The 18442-nt window shown below is 53.3% G+C and overlaps 1 protein-coding gene across 1 annotated transcript in view; it reads left to right on the forward strand.

Annotated features, from left to right (window-relative positions):
• snd1 (staphylococcal nuclease and tudor domain containing 1) overlaps window positions 1-18442 on the forward strand; it is a 237625-nt gene that overhangs the window by 4375 nt on the left and 214808 nt on the right. The window contains exons 3-10 of the mRNA XM_061229463.1: window positions 310-430; window positions 2782-2863; window positions 5998-6158; window positions 6793-6884; window positions 8039-8197; window positions 10711-10817; window positions 11402-11492; window positions 15842-15955. Coding sequence (XP_061085447.1) covers window positions 310-430; window positions 2782-2863; window positions 5998-6158; window positions 6793-6884; window positions 8039-8197; window positions 10711-10817; window positions 11402-11492; window positions 15842-15955 — 927 coding nt within the window. The remainder of the gene's footprint in view (window positions 1-309; window positions 431-2781; window positions 2864-5997; window positions 6159-6792; window positions 6885-8038; window positions 8198-10710; window positions 10818-11401; window positions 11493-15841; window positions 15956-18442) is intronic.

The raw sequence follows: 18442 nt of genomic DNA on the forward strand, positions 1-18442 counted from the left end.
TAATGCTCTGTGCAAAAGGTTTATGGGTAGGACTGCTTTTTAATCTTAAATAATCATAGTTGATGACCTCTTCTGCTTTTCATTCTTTGGGTAAAATACTAAGTTATTTATCTGTTGCCAAATTTGAAAGATTTGGCACTGAAAGTGATTTTTCATCATGAAACTGGACACGTGTGGGTGTGTGTATTTGAGAGCACATCGTGTTTTGTTCTCGTTGAGTTTTGTGAGCTGTGATGAGTGGAGCGCAGCGATGTGGATTCCTTTGACCTTTGACCTGTGAGAATTTGACCTTTGACACTACCCTTGCAGCCGTGGGCCTTCCAAGCCCGAGAGTTCCTGAGGAAGAAGCTGATCGGGAAGGAGGTGTGCTTCAACGTGGAGATAAAGACCGCCCAGGGCCGGGAGTACGGCATGGTGTACCTGGGGAGAGGTACGCTGTGATAAACACGCTTGCCTACTCACACACTCACACACCTGCACCTACACACACACACACACACACACCTGCACCTACACACACACACACACACACACAAACACACGCACACCCGCACTCACACACACGCGCGCGCACACTCGCACACACTCGCACACACTCGCACACACTCGCACACACACGCACGCACACGCACACACACGCACACGCACACACACGCACACGCACACACACGCACACACACTGGGGGCGTGATGGCTCAGGCAGTAAGAGCAGTCGTCTGACAGTCGGAGGGTTGCCGGTTCGATCCCCCGCCCGGGCTGTGTCGAAGTGTCCCTGAGCCAGACACCTAACACCCAAATGCTCCAGACGAGCTGGTCGGTGCCTTGCATGGCAGCCAATCGCCGTCGGTGTGTGAGTGTGTGTATGAATGGGTGAGAAGCATCAATTGTACAGGGCTTTGGATAAAGGCGCTATATAAATGCCAACCGTTTACCATTTACCATTTACACTCACACACGCACCATAGAGGGCGGGGACACATAGCTCATCTCCGTACAATCTTGTGCCATGGAGGGCCAAGGGAGCATGCAGGTTTTCATTTTCATTCCAACCAATCACCACCCCTCCTCCCCTACACTACATCAGTTGTCCCTGCTCTCTGTTTAATGGAGTGATAATTACTGAAGTCAGGTGGTGTGTCGTGGTCGGTTGGAATGGACACCCTGCAAGCTCTCGACCCTCCATGGGCTCATAATTGGGCGCCCCTGCTGTTGACTGTACAGTTTTGAGATGTTGGTCCAACTCCGGAGTGAACTTTTGTGCTTGCTGGCTGTGCTAGCTCTGCTGGAGACTCCCACGCACTGTTTGCGGTTGGACGGGAGTAAACTCGGCCCTTTTGTGTAAGGAAGCCTTTCCTCTGAAAAACTTTGCGCGAATCAATCATTTTTGAGATATTGGATATTTAAAGTTTCTGTATCCTTAGCATTGTTTTTTGTAGTCGTTTTGACGCGTTTCAGCTGTTTAACCTGCTGTGTAATGGAAGAACGTAAAAAGAACACTCTTGCGTCGACTGATTTTTGACATAAACGCTAGATTGGAAACTACTGCGTTGGCGTCTGGAAAATGGCTGTTCAAGCAGCACGGTTATGAGGATTTGAACGGCATTTTGATAAGATCCCAGAGCTTGCTTGTTTCTCTCGGACCGAGGTGTGCAAGAACTGCTGATATAAGCCCGTTTTCTTTCTTCGACGGGCGCGCTGGAAGTCTTTGAAGTGGTGCTGACAGGGGTAGAAAATAAAACGTCGAACGAAACATTCACTGTTCCAGCCCGCCTCGCTGGCCCCTGTTTTTATGCGATGTAATAAAAGTCCAGGACTGTTACGGGGGTCTGGATCCATGTTTTTATGCTGAGTGGACCATCGCTTTATCGATGCGAGAAGTCGTTCATTCCGGAACGTTCTGATTTGTTCTGTGGTGATTCCGCACCGGAACCCCCCCCCCCCCCCCCCCCCCGGAAGCTTCTGATGCAGAGGGGATGGGTCTGTTTGAGCGGGCATCTCCCACCGAAAATCCTGGAGGGCCGCTGTGTCTGCTGGCTTTCTGACATGTTCCTGCTCTTTAGTGCTTAATTTAACTCCGGGGATGGGCGTCTCCAGTCCTGGAGGGCTGGTGTGCATGCAGGATTAACTCCAGTCCTGGAGGGCCGGTGTGCATGCAGGTTTAACTCCAGTCCTGGAGGCCTGGTGTGTATGCAGGATTAACTCCAGTCCTGGAGGGCTGGTGTGTATGCAGGATTAACTCCAGTCCTGGAGGGCCGGTGTGTATGCAGGATTAACTCCAGTCCTGGAGGGCCGGTGTGTATGCAGGATTGCTGCCACCGGTTGCCCTGGCTCAATTAGCTAATTAGCCATATGCACCATGACCGATTCACTCGTAAATTAGACCACAATAATAATGCTACAAGACAAGAACATTCATTAGCTTCTGTTTATATCACAGAATGATAAATATGTAAATAATTGGGCTAATTAAATAATTAAGCCGTTAGTCTGAAATTCAGAAACTGATATGGCCCGCCTTGCCCATCCCTGATTTTACTCACCGGCTGGCTAAAGAGTCCCACAGCCTGTTCCCAGTGCCTGAACTGGCTGATGATTGCAGGGAAATCCCAAAAACCAGTGGAGACTGCAGTTTGAGAGCCCTGTGTTTGAGTGTGTACCTGAGTAAAACCTGAAACCTTCCCAAATCTGGAAACCGGACTGAATAAAAAGCTCTTCTGGGTTTTTTCCTGCGCAGGTACCTAGCCAACTAATCCTCAGTTGGTACGTGTTTCTTTTTTGCAGATACGACGGGGGAAAGCATCGCAGAGTCTCTGGTGACAGAAGGCCTGGCCACCGTTCGCAGGGAGGGAATCCGGGGCAACAAGTAAGAGAGACTAACTGCCTTTTCCACTCCTGCTGGACTAAACCAGGGCCTGACCCTCTTCCTGGAGATCTACCTTCCTCTCCCTCCAACCCTGACAAAGCACACTTCGTTCAAGAGCGAGAGCAGGGCTGCCCAACCCTGTTCCTGGAGATCTACCGTCCTGTAGGCTTTCACTCCAACCCTAACGAGGCATTTTGCTTTGTGTTGGTGTCTGAGTGAACCTTCAGAGCCGGGTTGGGCAGCCCTGGGCGAAGGTCATTCTGTTATAACGACAGCCAGACTCGGAGTCTCCGGGCCTGTTTGCACACGGCTGCGCTTTGCATGAGTATTCTGTCGTGCGTTTTTCAGTGCGCCGTGGACCGACTCAGCGCCCACCGAAGCCCCGACGTCGTGTCGGAAACGGCCGGGCGAGCAAACGTAAACTACGAGGACGTAGAAAGAGCTTTGGAGCCGTTTCCGTCGGATACGGATGACGAGTCGTTCCGCGGTCGGATGGGACGTGCGTCTGGATTCCGGGGTTGCCGGGTTACCGGTTCTGACGGGGCGGTGTGCAGTGACAGTGGGACGTTTATTCCGTGCCGCTCCGTTAAAACGGGGCTCAAAGGGTCCTTGTCTGGGGTGGCCAGCACGGCCTGGTACCCTCCGAACCGGCCGGAGCTGGGGGGGGTGGGGGGGGCTTTTGTGGAGATTGTTTTCCTGCCCCCCCTCCCCACCAGTTAAGACAGAACTATGGGTTTTTTCCTGATGGGGGTTTGCTGAAAGAACACCCTGAACGTAGAGCTGTCTGACGCATTCGGTCACGTCATTTTGGACTTGCAGCGCTGTGATTGGACGTCGAGCTCGTGGCTCTGCTTGCGTTCGGTGTAGGAGCGCGATATCGGGTGTGAAGCTTCGGCCGTCCGACACGTTTACGCTCTGCCACTGTAAACATCGCGGCTTTTGTCCTGCGTCTCTGAGCGTGACTTTCTGAAACCACTCTATTAGGAGAGTCAATTGATTCCTTCGCAAAGAATAAATCCCGCTGTTTCTTTGCACTGCTGCCAGTTGCCCGTTCTGGCTAAAAGGCATTTCTCCTTCACTGTTTCTCCTGCCCTGCTGACTTTGCTTACTTTGCTTACCACAAACACAGGCAAACGTCCAAAAACATCTTCCTTCCGCCCGCGCAATCTCACACCTTGCTCCTCGACGGGGTTTAGCGGGAGCGTTGTGTTTTCGCGGGATCGGAGTCGGACCTCATCCCGGCCGGTTCGCCCCGGCGTTCACCCCGTCCGGTCCGGTCGGGTTCCCCGGCGCCGCTGAGCGTAAACGGACCGGTCAGCCGCTCCACGGGGCGAATTAAAAAAGCAGCGCTCCGAGACGCCCTCATTACCGCCCGTCTCCGTGGGCCTCCCTGTCTTCGCCGATAACGACGCGAGCAGAAACACTCCGAGCCGGCCGACCGCTCCGACCCCTTTTAATCGCACGCGCGTTCCCCTTTTTTTTAATTTCGGGAGAGTCGCGGTCCGCTGACCCGTCGGCGGATTCCCCAGCGCGTCGAATCGTCTGAAACCGAGCCCTCATCAGCCGACATCAAACGGGAGCCGGCCCGCGCCCAATTCAGTTACCGCTCCGAACAGCGAAGCCCGCTGATGTAACACCGCTCAACACCGCTGTCCTCGGACGCCCCCCCCGCCTCTCGGAGTCGGCCGTAGTTTCGGCAGCTGTCGGCTGAGTCTGCGTTAAGCCGAAAACGCCTGTTCCTCGGAGGTACCCCCGTCCGGTTTCGTTCCGCGGCGCTCTCCGATCCCCGCGGAGCGAGATTAGGCTCACGCGGGGCGCTAGCAGATGTGCGCCTCGCTCCATAAACCCCGCAGAAGGTCCCCCCTGATCCGAGCGGACGGATCCAGTGGGGAGTTTCCCTTTTATGATTATTATTATACCGAATTGGATCAGCTGCCGTTGGTCTCATTGCCTGCTTTTACGACTTCTTCCCTGGCACTGGCTCGCGGCTAAAGTGACAGGTTTTGTGGGGTGAGGAATTTCTTGCTACAGTGCAATAATTGTCTAGTTGGCCAAGTAGTTGGCACCATATTATCTCGCTACAAAGAGACCGGCAATATAGTGTAGGCCGCTTTTAATTTTCACCCTTTTTTTTTTCCTGTGTGAGGCTTTTAAGGTAGAGTGCGTACAAATTTGGCTCCTGTCAGGAATCTGTTTCTCCGTACAAAAAAAAAGGAGCCGGCGTTGAAGGCAGGAGAAAAAGGCCCGTTTCGCAAGTCCACCTCCGGCGCGCGCCAATTAGCGGCTCCGTTTCTCCGGAACGTTCCGAGGCGGATTGAAACCCCGCTTTTAAAGCTGTCCTCTCGAGCTGTTTCTCGAGCGGATGATAGAATCGACGGTGCGCGTTTGCACAAAGGCGCTCCCGCGCTAACCAGGCCCCGTCCGATTCCCCGGGCTCGGCCGATGAAAAGTTTCGACGCGCGGGGCGGCGTTGGTGTGCGACTGACAAATTGGCAGTTGAAGAATTGGGCTCTTTTCAATGCCGCCGCTTGCCCATTTGAACGTTTTAGATTGTAGCTGAGGCTTCGGGTTAGGTTTGAGAAAGGCAGACTCATTTTAAAGGAACCTAGCGGCTAGAGGTTAGAGGATAGAGCATTTCTGGAAACATGAGCATTACTGTGAATATATTCAGCTGTATCGATGGTTAAACGTAGACTGTGGGCGGCATTTCTCATCCTGGTAAAAAGGGTGCCTGTGTTGAACTCTAATAAAACCCTGGGCTACGGCCATAAGGGAGTGTGATTCCAGTCGTTTGATACGGGCTGTGTGTCGTCTGTAGCTCCTTAGATTTAATTTTTGGGGAGTCTGTCACGGATTGTCCCCGTCGCACTGCATGAAACTGTCACGAGCTGGCGGCGAAGTGAATAACATCGATGAGTTGTCTTCATAAACTGAGAAGAAAGCCCCAGATTTATGCAGCGTATTAATCTTGCGGAATTCATTCCTATTCACAGAGTTCTTCAATAGAAGTAATAATACTATACGTTATGTGCGACTTTGTCTTTCCTGAAATATACAGTCTGTGTATAACAGTGTAATGTTGGCGGTGGCTTTTGTGTTGTTGATGCACGTTTCTTCTTCTCTGGTTTTTGCAGCCCTGACCAGGCCAGACTGTGCGATCTGGAGGACCAGGCGAAGGCCTCCAAAAAGGGGATGTGGTCAGAAGGGGGCGGGGCTCACACCATCCGTGACCTGAAATACAGCATCGAGAACCCCCGCAACTATGTTGACTCGCTGCACCAGAAACCGGTCAACGGTAGGACCGCCGTGATTCTCCCCTCCCTTCCCCTTTCCTGTAGTTCACCCTCCGTGCCACTAGGCGGTGCTTGAGGAGAACGGTGCATTACATTACATTATTGGCATTTGGCAGACGCTCTTATCCAGAGCAACGTACAGTTGATTAGACTAAGCAGGAGACAATCCTCCCCTGGAGCAATGCAGGGTTAAGGGCCTTGCTCAAGGGCTCAACAGCTGTGCGGATCTTATTATGGCTACACCGGGATTAGAACCACCGACCTTGTGTGTCCCAGTCATTTACCTTAACCACTACGCTACAGGCTGCCCCGGTGCAGGTTGTTGGTTGGGCTGTTTGAATGACGAGCGGGTTGTGCTAGCACCGAACTGGCTGTAGTTCTCAGGCAACGCTCCCTGGTGTATGTGTAACCCCTGTCATCGAGCTTGCCTTCGTTTTGAGTTTCTCACTTCACCTATGCACCTGAACAACCTCTGACTACTGTACGTGTGCACATACAGACTCAAAACGAGGGAGACCAGGGAGCGGATTCTCCTGTTGACGCACCTTTGGGCAGTTTTGGTTGAATGTCAGTTATACCCGTGTGAATTTCCTGTTTGTTAGTTTATTTATTGATGTCCTCTCTAACCCCCTCCAGCGATCATCGAGCATGTCCGTGACGGGAGTGTCGTGCGTGCCCTCCTCCTGCCCGACTGCTACCTGGTCACCGTGATGCTGTCCGGCGTAAAGGTACGCTCAGCGTCACCCCTCCCTTCTTCACGGTCGAGACGCCTGTGAACGACGGGGACTGTAGCTGGTCAAACCTTGTCGAGCTGGGAGCTGGTCTGAACTGGCCAATCAGCTAGCCATGTCGAGCTGGTCTGAACTGGCCAATCAGCTAGCCATGTCGAGCTGGTCTGAACTGGCCAATCAGCTAGCCATGTCGAGCTGGTCTGAACTGGCCAATCAGCTGGCCATGTCGAGCTGGGAGCTGGTCTGAACTGGCCAATCAGCTAGCCATGTCGAGCTGGGAGCTGGTCTGAACTGGCCAATCAGCTAGCCGTGTCGAGCTGGGAGCTGGTCTGAACTGGCCAATCAGCTGGCCATGTCGAGCTGGGAGCTGGTCTGAACTGGCCAATCAGCTAGCCATGTCGAGCTGGGAGCTGGTCTGAACTGGCCAATCGGCTAGCCATGTCGAGCTGGGAGCTGGTCTGAACTGGCCAATCAGCTGGCCATGTTGAGCTGGGAGCTGGTCTGAACTGGCCAATCAGCTAGCCATGTCCAGCTGGGAGCTGGTCTGAACTGCCCAATCAGCTGGCCATGTCGAGCTGGGAGCTGGTCTGAACTGGCCAATCGGCTAGCCATGTCGAGCTGGGAGCTGGTCTGAACTGGCCAATCAGCTAGCCATGTTGAGCTGGGAGCTGATCTGAACTGGCCAATCAGCTGGCCATGTCGAGCTGGGAGCTGGTCTGAACTGGCAAATCGGCTAGCCATGTCGAGCTGGGAGCTGGTCTGAACTGGTTGAGCTACGAGCTGTTTCAAGAGCAGAGCAGGAACAGTGGCTTAACTGTATGGTACTAAACGCTTTGAAAAGGGGGCAACACAGTAGTCTTTCTTTTGGATTTCTTTTTACACTAATAATACCACCCGATACAACATGGTAATATTGGGGTGGACCGTTTTGAACGGGTGAGGGGTGGCACGTTCCTTTGGATCTACATCCATGAATATGCACCGCCGTCTTCTTCGACAATAGTTATGAGTCATACTGCTCTGCCGTTTAGGAGCCGTAGGTTAATAACATGAAGGAGCCCTCTAGATTTGACATTCCCGTTCCGCCCTCCTCCTCCTCCTCCTCCTCCTCACATCCCTGCCTCTTCCTCCCCTCTTCCCGCTCCCCCCAGTGTCCGAGCTTCAAGCGGGAGCCGGACGGCGTGGAGACCCCGGAGGCCTTCGCGGCCGAGGCCAAGTTCTTCACCGAGTCCCGGCTGCTGCAGCGCGACGTGCAGATCATCCTGGAGAGCTGCCCCAACCAGATCATCCTGGGCACCATCATGCACCCGGTGAGCCCACCCTGAGGGGGCCTGGGGCCTGTTCATCACACACCCTGACACCATGAGGGGGCCTGTTCATCCCCCACACGCCCTGACACCATGAGGGGGCCTGGGGCCTGTTCATCCCCCACACGCCCTGACACCATGAGCCAGCCTGGGGCCTGTTTATCCCCCACACCCTGACACCATGAGGGGGCCTGTTCATCCCCCACACGCCCTGACACCATGAGGGGGCCTGTTCATCCCCCACGCCCTGTGTGTGAGTGTGTGAGTGTGTGAGTGTGTGAGTGTGTGAGTGTGTGAGTGTGTGAGTGTGTGAGTGTGTGAGTGTGTGAGTGTGTGAGTGTGTGAGTGTGTGGGTGATCAGTGGTAAAGCGCTTTGGATAAAAGTACTATATAAATCCAGTCCATTTACCATTTGCCACAACACCAGGCTGATCCCTCTTGCTGCAGTGGAATACAGGAACCTCCATGTTAGCTGTGCTAATACAGTAACCTCCGTTCAACCTCTCCAGTGCACTAAAAGTTGAAGTAGAACTGGGGCAAAGAAATATAATTTTTCCGGGTTGTGCTTAGGTTCCTCTGTGGACCTCCAGTCGTAGAGATTTTGTTTGCTCAAAACGAAAACGTCCGTTTAAAAAGAAATGAATAAAAACGGCAGTGTTTTCAGAAAGTGCAGTGTTCTCTTTAGCACACACACGTCTCGAGGTCCTGAGAGGCAAAATGAATAAGTCTGTTTTTCTACAAAAACACTTCCGAGAACCAGGGCACACCTGTACAAGGACACATCTGCCGGGCGCTGGTGCCAGCTTTGAGGAAATGGAAGGTGCCGGAACAAAGAATCCTCTTCCCGGCACAGGAGGAGAGGATAAGGATGTGTGAGAAAAAGATGATGCCAGAGTCGGTAGTCAGAGAGTAAGGTCGAGTGGTGTGTCGATGCCCTCGTCCTCGATGGCGGTAAAGAGCAGGACCGCGAAAGGTCGTCTTTTTAACCGCCTGTACACAATCACTCATGACCCCCCTCCTCCCCCAGTTGGCAGTTTGGGTCCAAGCGCCACTGATGAACAGTATAATTGAGGGATTGTTTAGCACAGGGCTGCCCAACCCTGCCTCTGGAGGTCTTCACTTCAGCCCTAATTTTGATTCTAGCTGTTGAATGAGGTGTGCTTTGTTAGGGTTGGAGTGAAAACCTGCAGGATGGTAGATCACCAGGAACAGGGTTGGGCAGCCGTGCTCTGGCTGTTCGATGAACTGTTGCTTTGATAGGGTTGGAGTGAAAATCTACAGGACAGTAGATCCCCAGGAACAGGGTTGGGCAGCCCTGACTTAGACCCTGAAACTCAGCGGTTTGGTTCAGAGCCAAACGCCTAAGAGCCAAAGCAAAAGGCAACAAGCCAAGCGTGCCCTGTGTTAAATGAATATTAATGAAAATCATGGAGGAGTTTAAGCGTATGTTTGAACACCCTTAACTGGTCACCAGACCCCAGCAAGGCCCTGGCTGTGCCCTGGTCTGGGCCTGAGAAGCCCTGATGGGGCTCTTGTGCTTCCTGCGACCTTCCACGTGGTGCAGGTGGAACAGGTGTAGTCCGAGTGGCTGATGGACAGATGTTGACACGACGTCCGACGCGCCGAATCGCTGTTCAGCGCCTAGCAACCGTAACCGGCGAACCCCCCCGGCGAGGCGTCGCGAAGCACGGTGTCTTGAAGTGCGCCTGTAGAGTGACAAAATGGGGTGCGCTTTCTGAAAATACGAACTGACTCAGGATCGAGAGTGATACAAGGATTTCAATTTCAATCATGGAGAAAAAAAAAAAAAAAAACCCATTGGAAAAAAAGTCTGCAGTGGCTCAGACCTTCATAACTATGGTTCTCGGATTGAATGACGGTTTCCACGGTAACGGGTTGAGAGCCGGTCGAGTGGGTTGGCCTCGTCTTTAACTGAACCCTGGATGTGACATGTTGAATATTGGAGATGACAGCAAACCTCCAGCTGGCACTCAGCTCTGTAGTTCCCACGGCGCGGTTTCTCCTGAAAAACCATCAAAAGCCATCTTATCGGTCTGTGGCTTTTGATCTCAACTACTCTCAGATGCAATGGCAGTTTGGTGTGTGTGTGAGAGAATTTGTGAGAGGCTGACTGTGTATGTGTGTGCATGTGTATGTGTGTGTGAGAGACTGACTGTGTGTGTGTGTGTGTGTGTGTGCGTGTGTGTCTGTGTAAGTGTGCGTGTGTGCGAGTGAGAGAGAGAGAGACTGTGTGTGTGTGTGTGTGTGTGTGTGTGTGAGTGAGTGAGAGAGAGAGACAGAGACGTGTGTGTGTGTGTGTGTGTGTGTGTGTGTGTGAGAGAGAGAGAGAGAGACTGTGTGTGTGTGTGTGTGTGTGTGTGTGAGAGAGAGAGACTGTGTGTGTGTGTGTGTGTGTGTGTGTGTGTGTGTGTGCGTGTGCGTGCGAGTGAGAGAGACTGTGTGTGAGTGTATGAGTGTGTGAGAGAGACCCCGTGTGACCTCTCTCTCCCCTGCAGAACGGGAACATCACAGAGCTGCTGTTGAAGGAGGGCTTCGCTCGCTGTGTGGACTGGTCCATGGCAGTGTACACGCAGGGCGCCGACAAACTGCGGGCGGCCGAACGGTGAGCACGGTCCCCCTGTGGTCCAAACGCGGTCCCCCTGCGGTCCAAACGCGGTCAACGTGATCACCCCCTTCTCCCGCAGTCCGGCTGTCACACCTCTCCCTCTGCTTTTATTCTGGATTCTCTTTAACCCTTTCAGCCTCACGCCCAATATCAAGTGGCTCCTCCCGGACCCCGTGGGGTTTTGGCTTTCGATGAGAATTTAGTGACGTTTGTTAGGGGCCCAAGGCAATAGTTGAGCAGTCATTTTGATTGGTTGAAGAAGTTATGAGGTTGAGTGTGACTTTCGACACTCTTGGGGGTTTGATGATGGTTGCGCTTGAGTGCCGTCTGGCTCTCTTGGGACTGAAAGCTGGTAGAAGTTAGCATCCCGTGTTTTTCCTGTATTTATTTATATCACATATTTACTTGAGTGTAAAATGTAAATTAAAATATTCACAGAGGTCACCCTTTTGCAACACGACTGCTATGGCAACCACACACATCACAAGGAATGCTGCGTCCCCCTGGCAACCGCAGACTGTAAGAGTGTGTCATAGCCCCCTCGGCTAACTCTCCCTCTCTCCCTCTCTCTCCTACGGCAGGTCAGCCAAAGAGCGCAAAGTCAGGATCTGGAAGGACTACGTGGCACCCACGGCAAACCTGGATCAGAAGGACCGGCAGTTTGTGGCGAAGGTGAGGGTGACCGGGAGGCATCGAGAGGGGAGGGTGTGTGGGGCTCTCTGGGTTGGGTCGAACCATGTTGATCTGAGGGGAAACCGAGAGGTTTGGGTTGAACCATGTTAAGCTAGAGCAGGGGTCTGCAGCCTCCAGCCTACGGAGCTGCAGGCTCTCCTGCAGTGGTCTCCAACCCTGGTCCTGGAGACATCCGGGGTCTGTGACATGTCATCTCTCCTGACGCATGTGCAAGGATTCCATTATCCACCATAGGGCGCTATTTCTCAACTCCAGTCCTCGAGACCCGCTTGCCAGAAGGTTTTTGTTGTAACCTGAAAGTCGCACCTGATTTAATGCCTGAACCGATCAAACCGCCGTAAAAGCCCTTGATTAGTTCAATCAGGTGTGTGAGTTCCTGGTTACAGCAGAAACCTTCTGGCAAGTCGCTCCCAAGGACCGGCGTTTAGAAACACCGCCTTAGGGTCTCAAATTCCGCTCTCAAGGCGAGAACGCTCGTATGCTAGTTCTGCTGTAGCTGATAGTAAACTGATTTGTGTGTCTGACAGCAGTCCTCTGGTGCCCGTGGGCTAAACGAGCTCCTAATTTGAGAGGAAGAGATAAAACCGGCGGCACTAACTGACCATGCCTGGGGTGCTTCCTCTTTTTTTAACGTTTGAGAGGCAGTTCTGCCGGGGTGTCGTTTTCACCTTCAAAATTCGGCGAACGGTTTGGAAACGAGACGTGAGGTGAGGTGGGATGAGCGGTTTGATCTGCAGCTTTAATTAAACGGTTTAAGGGCTCCGTTTGGGAAGAACCCCGTGGGTGTCCAGAGCCGGGGTCGGCTAATCGCTGACCTCCGGCCTCCTCGGGGTCGGACCGCGACCTTCACCGCGACCTTCACCGCGCCGTTAACCTCACCCGCACAGCCGGTCCCCGTCGGCCGCGCCGGTTTCCCCGGGCTTTTCCGGACGCAGATGGGGCTAAGAAAAGGGAAATATGGAAGGTTTTACGGTGGGGACCATCAGCCTGATAAATGTGAACCGCGGCGCGGAGTGACCTGATTATTTTTTATTTAAGATGCGCACATAAACCTTTTATTTTACAAGGGGTTGTCACGGCGAGATTTAGGGCCCCTTTCTGCGAGGAAGATGTCGCCTTGCCAAGGCAAACTGCTGCGGAATGGAGACAATAAAACTTTATTCGGGACCGCGCGGTACGACGTGTGCATAGGCGAGGTTCCTCGCCCCGTGAAAGGAAATAGCCGGTGGAGGTAATCGGCCATTTTAAACCGGCGGCGGTCGGTAAAAGTGTTTACAAGCGTTTTTTCTGAAAGATGGAATTCACGTACGCGGCTGGGGTTTCGTGTTTCTCGAGTGTCTGCAACAGAAGCCCGGGGTCAGTGTGTAATTAGTGAAGCTCGCTTATTTAGAAAACAGATTTGAAAGCGAGATGAACACGCTGGCGTTTTTTAAAAGCTCTTCACGCGTCTCCGTCTCGCATTTGCCCTGGTGGGAACGTGAGGGCGTTTGTGAAGTGTGCGGACGCCACCTGTCGCTTTCTCTGTCGATTCATTAACGAGAACTCCTTCAGGAACGAGGGCCTCCCAGTCGCTTCCCCCCCCCCCCCCCCCCCCAGAGCCCAATTCAGAACACCTCAAATATTTATGCCAACCCTTTTGAAAACAATCGTTCGCCTGACTCTGCGTTCGGAGATGAAATGTTTTTTGTCGACTGAACTCGCCCCCGCCTACGCGCCTACAATCCCTTGAGGTTATAACTATTTGAATAATTATTCCGTGGTAATTATGTGCCGTGTGCGTTTGTGACGCGACGCCACCCTTTCAGAGTTCAGGCTCAAGGTCGCTGAGGTCACGGTGACGGTGGCTTCAGCCGCGGCCGTTTTTCGGACGGCACGTCGAGGGCCGCTCGCGTTTCTGTGACGTCGAGCGCCGGTCCCCCTCCGGAGGGTCGGCCAATCGACGCGCTTTCTCTCAGCCGCGCGGGACCTGTGTCGGTTAAAGGTCTGCAGCCAGTTCGGCGGGTTCTCGCGGGTGTGACTCCCGTCAGGGTTCCGGGTTCGGGTGGGCGGTGGAGAGAGGGCGAGTTCGGGCACGTCTGTTTGAGGAGCGCGTCTCTTAACGTGTGCTGCGTCTCTCCGGAAGTCTCTGAATGTGAACGGGGCGGGGGGGGAATGGAGTCGGAGTCCCCTTGCTGCAGAGGGCCATACACGCACACACCACCAGGGGGCAGCACCTGCCTGTGCTGCGCCTCGGCTCTGAAAGGCCCGCTTTGGCAGAGCGAGGAGGATGCAGCTGCTGGTTTTACACCCCGATGGTCCTCTCTCGGCTTTCTCTCTCCAGACGACCGTTCCTTTTATTCCGTTTTTTTTTTTTTTTCCCCGTCTGAAAACATTTTGATACAATTGCGCGCTAATTACGTATCCGGATAATGGGCTGACGAAGAGGTAATTGATTTGCCGTTCGGAGAGTCGGCGGCTGAATTGTTTTCACCCGGCCCGACGCCTCCTTATTTTCCTCTGATTAAAACATGATGGATTTTTTAGACACGAGCGTTTGCATGAGGCCTGCGTCTCGTTCTCTCCCGTCTGCCCCGCCACCGTGCAAATTGGCAAGTTTGTTTGAGTCATAAGAGCTTAAACGGTTGTTTAATTCACCTACCTTTTCAGAAAATAAAACTCGGAACTTGTGACTCTTTAATTCTGTTCTTTTTGAAGCTCCTCGACCAATCGTTTGGCCTTTATCTTGTGCCTGGATTACGGTCTACCCACAATGCACTCTGCTGCCCTTGGTCTGTCAATAGAGCGCAACCTGGCGAGTCGGCAGTTTGCTAACAGGCTGTTCAGTTAGGATCAGAGGTTATTCCTTTTGTTTGCAGTGAAGAATTGGGAATAGGACAAATGTCGCTGTGTGGGTTTGGATCCTTTTCGGTTGTGTAATTAACGTACCCTTTTATTCAAGCCAAGGTGCGTTTTTATGACCCATTTTATAATGCGTTCCTTGCCTATTGCTGTCAGTTTGACTGGGGGATTGGAAATTGAAATATTATATTATTGAATTATTATATTTTGTGATGCAGTTTTATGGGTCTAAATGGCATTGGTGCTCTGGCGGCCATTTTGGAACACTTGCTGTATGGTTTGAGTATTTAAGCACTTGAGGGTTGGTACCCCTTTTGTGATTTCTGCACGTCTCTGCACGTCACTGCACACCGAAGAAGGTGACTCCTGAAATGTTTGTGCTCTCTATGATTCACACATCCAGGTATTAAGCCTTCTTTTTTTGGCTTTTCCAGAGAGCACTATCTGTTTTTATACTTCCGTTTTTATAACCTGCCGTCTCTGACATGACCGCAGGAAGTGACGTAACGTCCGGTGTGTCCGTCCCTCCCCTCGTACACCCACCCCCAGAATGCACTGCACCGTTGCCCTCTTCCCCCCCTCGCCGCGCTTTTTGCTGAGTTGGAGAGCCTCCACCATCTGGCCCGGGACGAGAGAGGGAGAGAGAGCGAGAGAGGGTGGGGGCGGGGGGGAGAGCGGAAGCCATTTTAGTTTGAGTGGCGGGGTCCCGGGGCAGGCCGGTGGAAGTCAAGCGGCAGTTGGCTTGGTTTTGGGGCGGTGCGTGTCTCTCCGAGCTCGTTGGGCCCTCTTCACCAGCAGCTCTGGCCTCCGTCCTGCGGGGGAGAGGCCGCACCGCTACCTGCCAACAGACACGTTCTGCGTCGCGTCCAAACCCATCAGCTCCGCAATCTGTTCCCCGTCCGATGGAGCCGCGCGCATCGTCGCTCTTCCTCTGTGGTTTCCGTCTCGTCTGACCCCGGCGTTCGCGTGGTTTTATTTCAGTGCGGCGCCAGCGCTGTCGATTGTTCTGTGTTGCCGAGCGACGCCGCCCATTCGTTTCACTGCTGAAACCCAGGGCGGGTCTTCGTTTGAAACAAAATGGCCGACTTCTGCCCGCTAACAGGCCCGCGTGCTTGTGACTGGCCCGCACGCCCGATAGAACGGCCAGGGGCATTTTACGGATCCTAATCGACTTCGTTGAGGGTTTTGAATTCATCCCTGTTTGCTGCTAGATATGCGTGATGTTCAAATTGATGGTTTCATACCGTTTCCAGTGCACCTGTAAGTTTCTTTACCTGCTATATCCAATTGGAGATTAAGTGGCAAACCCCATTGGGCCTTTGGTCGAGCAGCGAATCTTTGCCGTTGTTGGGAGTTTCTTCCTCTCAGATGAGACTGTTCTTGCCCCCAGACACAAGGCTCCTGTGATTGGGTAATAAGTGAGGCTGTGTGGCCGATTGGTCAGGGCAGGGGCTTAACGTCCGTCTGTCTGTCTGTCCGTCCGTCCGTAGGTGATGCAGGTGGTCAACGCCGACGCCATGGTGGTGAAGCTCAACTCCGGCGAGTGCAAGACCATCCACCTGTCCAGCATCCGCCCCCCGAGGATCGAGGGAGAGTCCAATCAGGTAAGGCCTCCGCTCCGCTTCCGATTGGTTGTCGAGGGCTGCTGCTCCAGCTCTGATTGGTTGTTGAGGGGGCGCACCGATGTGAACCGCCTAGGCCAGCCATTTTAGAAGAGAGACATTGGCATATGTCCTTTTATGACTTTTCCCAGTTTAAAGGCAGCTTGACGGTCTTATTAACCTTTGATTAAGAGCCTTTGGAGGACTTGTGTTAAGCAGAGTTTTTTATTACTGGAAAACTCCAGAAGGCACCGGAGAATGAGCCTTTTAAACGGGTGGCTTGTGGGCTCAGGGCCGATCCGTCTCTGATAAGCTGTGTGGTAGAGGAGGTTTTATGGACGCTGAAGGCGGGGGGGGGGGTGGGGGTGTGTGTTTCGGGGAGGCTCTCCTCGTGCTCACTGGACACAGGGTGGTGCTGCTGCTCCAGGAAACGCCTCCGCCTTCCAGTGCGGGCTAGGATGCGTCTGATTGGTCCAGCTCCACACCCCCCCCCCGTCCCTCGACACCCACATGCACATCTTGTACACTTGTACGCACACACACGCACATACACGTATGAAAATGTCCCAACATCTTGCAGAGACATGGCGCACACACACACACACACACACACACACACACACATACACACATACACACACACGCACACAGACACACACATACATATGCACGCACTCACTCACTCACACGTGCACACACACACCTGCGCACACCCCCTGAAATGCACAGTCACACACACACACACACACACCTGCTGAAATGCACACACACACACACACCTGCTGAAATGCGCACACACACACACACACACACACGCACCTGCTGAAATGCACACACACACACACACACACACACACACACACACACAGACGCTCTCGCCGTGCGTATGTGTAATCACCTGTTCCCAGTTGGACTCCCCGTATGTTGTGCTGTTATTTTAGCGAGGGCCCCGGTGCGGGCCGTCCCCCTCCTTCCTGGAGTCTGTTACCCGCGCTCTGCCAAACACACGGCCCCTCCCTGCGGTCTCGCTCTGCCCCCACGCACAGGACAGACTACGGCAAGAGCAGCCTGCCATTCAGCCTGCCATTCAGCCTGCAATTCAGCCTGCAATTCAGCCTGCCATTCAGCCTGCAATTCAGCCCTCATTGATGTATTAAGAAGCTAATAGAACTGGCTAAAAATACAGAGTCTGAGAGGGGGAGAGGAAGAGAGACACGGAGAGAGGGAGAGTAAGAGAGAGGCGCAAAGAGAGGGGGGGAGGGAGAGGGAGAGGAAGAGAGTGACTGAGAGAGGGAGAGTAAGAGAGAGGCGCAAAGAGAGGGGGGGAGGGAGAGGGAGAGGAAGAGAGTGACTGAGAGGGAGAGGAAGAGAGGTTAAGAGAGGGGGGGGTGAGATGGAGGGAAAGCAACAGAAACGGAGAGGGAAAGCAACAAACAGAGAGGGAGAGGAAGAGCGAGACGGATAGGGGGAGAGGGAGAGGGAGAGAGAGACAGATAGGGGGAGAGAGAGGGAGAGGGAGAGGGAGAGGGAGAGGGAGAGAGATAGAGAGCCTGAGAAAGGGGGGTGTGAGGAGAGAGGGAGAGACTTTGAGAGAGGGAGGGAGAGGAAGAGAGTCTGAGAGTGAGAGGGAGAGACGGGTAGAGGAGGAGAGAGAGAGAGGGGGTGGGGGGGCTGAGATGCTTTGGGCTACCCCTCATCTCTCTGCGTTTGAGTTTATGACCAGCGCTTTTTTTCGGGACGGGGGTTTTTTTTCCCCCCCCCTTCTCCGTGTGACGCAGTGGCTGACCAGAGCCCCTTCGTCACGGGTTCCTCCCGGTTAGAGGGAATACACAGCACATTGGGGACAGTACCAACACATCCCCCCCCCCCCCGCCCCCTCCTTTCCCCCCCGCTCTCACTGGAGCGAGAGGAATCCTCTGAAACGTCTGTGGGATAAGCCCGGAGCGCTAGCCGCTAGCCGCCTGCCCCAAATCTCCCTTCAGCTCTGCGTCTAATGAGTCCCGGCCCCTTGCTGCTAACGCTAGCGCTAGCGTTAGTCAGAGGCCATTGTTTTGTAGTAATGCCCCCCCCCCCCTTCCCCCCCCTTGAAGGACTGCAGCAGGCCAGTTGTGATGTCAATGCCCGCATCATCCTAAACCCCTCTGTCACCGGTCCTCTGACTGACTGGGTGAAAATAACCCTTTTTTCTTCTCCAAATGTCACCGGTGCCTGATACCAGTAATCATTATCCCCCGACTGGTCTTTTTCACAAAGGATTACTTTCTTTTTTTTTCTGTTTTTAGTTTTTTTTTTTTTTTTCCAGTATCGATTTCACCGGGAACGACCACACTTGTGGTTGTCGCACTCGATTTGACCGGATTGAACGTGAATTAGGATTTTGTCATGATTATTACTTATGTCACCGCGTCACTTCTGAAGTGACTGATGTGTTGCAATGGGAAACTGAGAGGGGGGTTTGAGTGTTTTAGGTTGGACCTTTTCACGGAAATG

Source organism: Conger conger, chromosome 19 (genome assembly GCF_963514075.1).
Source record: "Conger conger chromosome 19, fConCon1.1, whole genome shotgun sequence".
NCBI lineage: Eukaryota > Metazoa > Chordata > Actinopteri > Anguilliformes > Congridae > Conger > Conger conger.